The following is a 5,000-nucleotide window of genomic DNA, read 5'->3' on the forward strand; positions in this document are numbered from 1 at the left end:
ATGTCTGAAGTAGGCACCTCACACTGTGAGCTAATTGTCCAGACCCAACTGGTAATAGATGTCTGGAAGTAGGCACCTCACACTGTGGGCTAATTGTCCAGACCCAACTGGTAATAGATGTCTGGAAGTAGGCACCTCACACTGTGGGCTAATTGTCCAGACCCAACTGGTAATAGATGTCTGAAGTAGGCACCTCACACTGTGAGACTAATTGTCCAGACCCAACTGGTAATAGATGTCTGGAAGTAGGCACCTCACACTGTGGGCTAATTGTCCAGACCCAACTGGTAATAGATGTCTGAAGAGGCACCTCACACTGTGGGCTAATTGTCCAGACCCAACTGGTAATAGATGTCTGGAAGTAGGCACCTCACACTGTGAGCTAATTGTCCAGACCCAACTGGTTCCTTATAGATGTCTGAAGTAGGCACCTCACACTGTGAGCTGATTGTCCAGACCCAACTGGTAATAGATGTCTGGAAGTAGGCACCTCACACTGTGAGCTAATTGTCCAGACCCAACTGGTAATAGATGTCTGAAGTAGGCACCTCACACTGTGAGCTAATTGTCCAGACCCAACTGGTAATAGATGTCTGGAAGTAGGCACCTCACACTGTGAGCTAATTGTCCAGACCCAACTGGTAATAGATGTCTGGAAGTAGGCACCTCACACAGTGAGCTAATTGTCCAGACCCAACTGGTAATAGATGTCTGGAAGTAGGCACCTCACACTGTGAGCTAATTGTCCAGACCCAACTGGTAATAGATGTCTGGAAGTAGGCACCTCACAGTTACAGAGGACATCTAATTACACCCTGTACATAGCCTCCACATTGACTCTGTACGTAACACCCTGTACATAGCCTCCACATTGACTCTGTACCGTAACACCCTGTATATAGCCTCCACATTGACTCTGTACCGTAATATCCTGTATATAGCCTCCACATTGACTCTGTACCGTAATACCCTTTATATAGCCTCCACATTGACTCTGTACCGTAATACCCTGTATATAGCCTCCACATTGACTCTGACCGTAATACCCTGTATATAGCCTCCATTGACTCTGTACCGTAACACCCTGTATATAGCTCCACATTGACTCTGTACCGTAACACCCTGTTTATAGCCTCCACATTGACTCTGTACTGTAATATCCTGTATAGCCTCCACATTGACTGTACCGTAGATACCCTGATATAGCCTCCACATTGACTCTGTACCGTAATACCCTGTATAGCCTCCACATTGACTCTGTACCGTAATACCCTGTATAGCCTCCACATTGACTTTGTACCGTAACACCCTGTATAGAGCCTCCACATTGACTCTGTACCGTAAAACCCTGTATATAGCCTCCACATTGACTCTGTACCGTAATACCCTGTATATAGCCTCCACATTGACTCTGTACCGTAACACCCTGTATATAGCCTCCACATTGACTCTGTACCGTAACACCTGTATATAGCCTCCACATTGACTCTGTACCGTAATACCCTGTATATAGCCTCCACATTGACTCTGTACCGTAATACCCTGTATATAGCCTCCACATTGACTCTGTACCGTAACACCCTGTATATATAGCCTCCACATTGACTCTGTACCGTAATACCCTGTATATAGCCTCCACATTGACTCTGTACTGTACCCCTGTATATAGCCTCCACATTGACTCTGTAACAGTACCCCTGTATATAGCCTCCACATTGACTCTGTACCGTATAGACTGTATATAGCCTCCACATTGACTCTGTACCGTAACACCCTGTATATAGCCTCCACATTGACTCTGTAACAGTACCCCCTGTATATAGCCTCCACATTGACTCTGTACCCCCTGTATATAGCCTCCACATTGACTCTGTACCGTAACACCCTGTATAGAGCCTCCACATTGACTCTGTACCGTAACACCCTGTATAGAGCCTCCACATTGACTCTGTACCGTAACACCCTGTATAGAGCCTCCACATTGACTCTGTACCGTAACACCCTGTATAGAGCCTCCACATTGACTCTGTACCGTAACACCCTGTATATAGCCTCCACATTGACTCTGTACCGTAACACCCTGTATAGAGCCTCCACATTGACTCTGTACCGTAACACCCTGTATAGAGCCTCCACATTGACTCTGTACCGTAATACCCTGTATATAGCCTCCACATTGACTCTGTACCGTAACACCCTGATATAGCCTCCACATTGACTCTGTACCGTAACACCCTGTATATAGCCTCCACATTGACTCTGTACCGTAACACCCTGTATAGAGCCTCCACATTGACTCTGTACCGTAACACCCTGTATATAGCCTCCACATTGACTCTGTACCGGTACCCCTGTATATAGCCTCCACATTGACTCTGTACCGTAATACCCTGTATATAGCCTCCACATTGACTCTGTACCGTAACACCCTGTATATAGCCTCCACATTGACTCTGTACCGTATTGTGTATAGAGCCTCCACATTGACTCTGTACCGTAACACCCTGTATATAGCCTCCACATTGACTCTGTACCGTAACACCCTGTATATAGCTCTGATTGACTCTGTACCGTAATACCCTGTATATAGCCTCCACATGACTCTGTACCGTAACACCCTGTATATAGCCTCCACATTGACTCTGTACCGTAACACCCTGTATATAGCCTCCACATTGACTCTGTACCATAATACCCTGTATATAGCCTCCACATTGACTCTGTACCGTAACACCCTGTATATAGCCTCCACATTGACTCTGTACCGTAATACCCTGTATATAGCCTCCACATTGACTCTGTACCGTAACACCCTGTATATAGCCTCCACATTGACTCTGTACCGTAATACCCTGTATATAGCCTCCACATTGACTCTGTACCGTAACACCCTGTATAGAGCCTCCACATTGACTCTGTACCGTAACACCCTGTATATAGCCTCCACATTGACTCTGTACCGTAACACCCTGTATATAGCCTCCACATTGACTCTGTACCGTAATACCCTGTATATAGCCTCCACATTGACTCTGTACCGTAACACCACTGTATATAGCCTCCACATTGACTCTGTACCGTAACACCCTGTATATAGCCTCCACATTGACTCTGTACCGTAACACCCTGTATATAGCCTCCACATTGACTCTGTACCGTAACACCCTGTATATAGCCTCCACATTGACTCTGTACCGTAATACCCTGTATATAGCCTCCACATTGACTCTGTACCGTAATACCCTGTATATAGCCTCCACATTGACTCTGTACCGTAATACCCTGTATATAGCCTCCACATTGACTCTGTACCGTAACACCCTGTATATAGCCTCCACATTGACTCTGTACCGTAATACCCTGTATATAGCCTCCACATTGACTCTGTACCGTAATACCCTGTATATAGCCTCCACATTGACTCTGTACCGTAATACCCTGTATATAGCCTCCACATTGACTCTGTACCGTAACACCCTGTATATAGCCTCCACATTGACTCTGTACCGTAATACCCTGTATATAGCCTCCACATTGACTCTGTACCGTAATACCCTGTATATAGCCTCCACATTGACTCTGTACCGTAATACCCTGTATATAGCCTCCACATTGACTCTGTACCGTAATACCCTGTATATAGCTTCCACATTGACTCTGTACCGTAACACCCTGTATATAGCCTCCACATTGACTCTGTACCGTAATACCCTGTATATAGTCTCGTTATTGTTATTTATTGTGTTACTTTTTTCTTACTAAGTGTACATTTAATTTTTATATGTATTTTTTTGCAAATATCTACTTACTGTTGAAGAATTCTGCGTTGTTGGTTAAGGGCTTGTATGTAAGGATTTCACTGTAAGGTACAAACACCTGTTGTATTCGGGCACATGGGACAAATACAATGTGATTTGATCCAGGTTCCATCCATCGCGCACGCACGCACGCACGCACACACGCACGTACGCACACACACACACACACACACACACACTCACGCACACTCACACGCACACACGCACGCACGCACACGCACACGCACGCACGCACGCACACGCACACGCACGCACGCACGCACGTAGCACGCACACACACACACACACACACACACACACACACACACACACACACACACACACACACACACACACACACACACACTGGTCCACCCTTGTATTGTCAGATGATGGTATGTCATCTCATCCTGTAAAGATGCACCCATTTTATTTTATTTTTTCATGTTATATAGATTTTTTTATTTTTCCTTCGAGAAATGTTGTAATTTAACAGAGGGTCACCTATTTACCTGCCTGTTCAGTCCAGGGTACCGTTGCATGGCCGTTGTGAATGTCAGACTCCACTCTGTGAAGCACATCGATCTGCAGGTTGAACATGGTGCGATTGTAGACTCCTAAAATTGATAGGGCAGTTTGTTTAGGTGACTTTACAGTTAACTAGCTACGTTACATGCTGATATTGACTTTGGTATTATTGTGTGGAGCAAAGGCTGCTGGCTAGCTAGCTAGCCAGACATCCAGCCCATAAGGAGAGAATTGCATTGTGGGTTTTTGTAATCGACTTAAACTGCAACAGATTACCACAACAATTTTCAGATATTGCTACCAACCTTTTTACAACGACAAAATGAAACATTTGCTAATTAAAAATGGTTCTCTAATTGGAGCTGTAAATTATAATAAATTATAATAATTAGTGATTTTGGGTAGATTTTTCCATTAACACACAACCTTAAAGTGTATTTAGTGTGATTTATTGTTTTAATAACATATGTAATTCTCCTCCTGTCCTTTAGGGGTGCCAGAGATGCCAGAAATAGACGGTCTGACAAAGCCTGCCCTGGAGGGAGATGAGATCACTCTGACCTGCATGACCCATGGCTCCAAGCCTGCTGCTGACCTCCGCTGGTTCAGGAACGAGAAGGAGATCAAAGGTCAGGACACTGTACTACTAGGTCAGGGGTTAGAGGTCAGGGGTTA

The 5,000-nt window shown here is 44.9% G+C and overlaps 1 protein-coding gene across 5 annotated transcripts in view; it reads left to right on the forward strand.

Moving 5' to 3' along the window:
* Positions 1–5,000, forward strand: part of LOC118383109 (cell adhesion molecule 2-like) — an 884,842-nt gene that overhangs the window by 728,837 nt on the left and 151,005 nt on the right. For all 5 annotated transcript variants that reach the window (XM_052520137.1, XM_052520141.1, XM_052520139.1 and 2 more), the window contains one exon: positions 4,817–4,954. In XM_052520137.1, the coding sequence (XP_052376097.1) occupies positions 4,817–4,954 (138 nt within the window). The remainder of the gene's footprint in view (positions 1–4,816; positions 4,955–5,000) is intronic.

This window comes from Oncorhynchus keta, chromosome 6, assembly GCF_023373465.1.
Source record: "Oncorhynchus keta strain PuntledgeMale-10-30-2019 chromosome 6, Oket_V2, whole genome shotgun sequence".
NCBI classification, from domain to species: domain Eukaryota; kingdom Metazoa; phylum Chordata; class Actinopteri; order Salmoniformes; family Salmonidae; genus Oncorhynchus; species Oncorhynchus keta.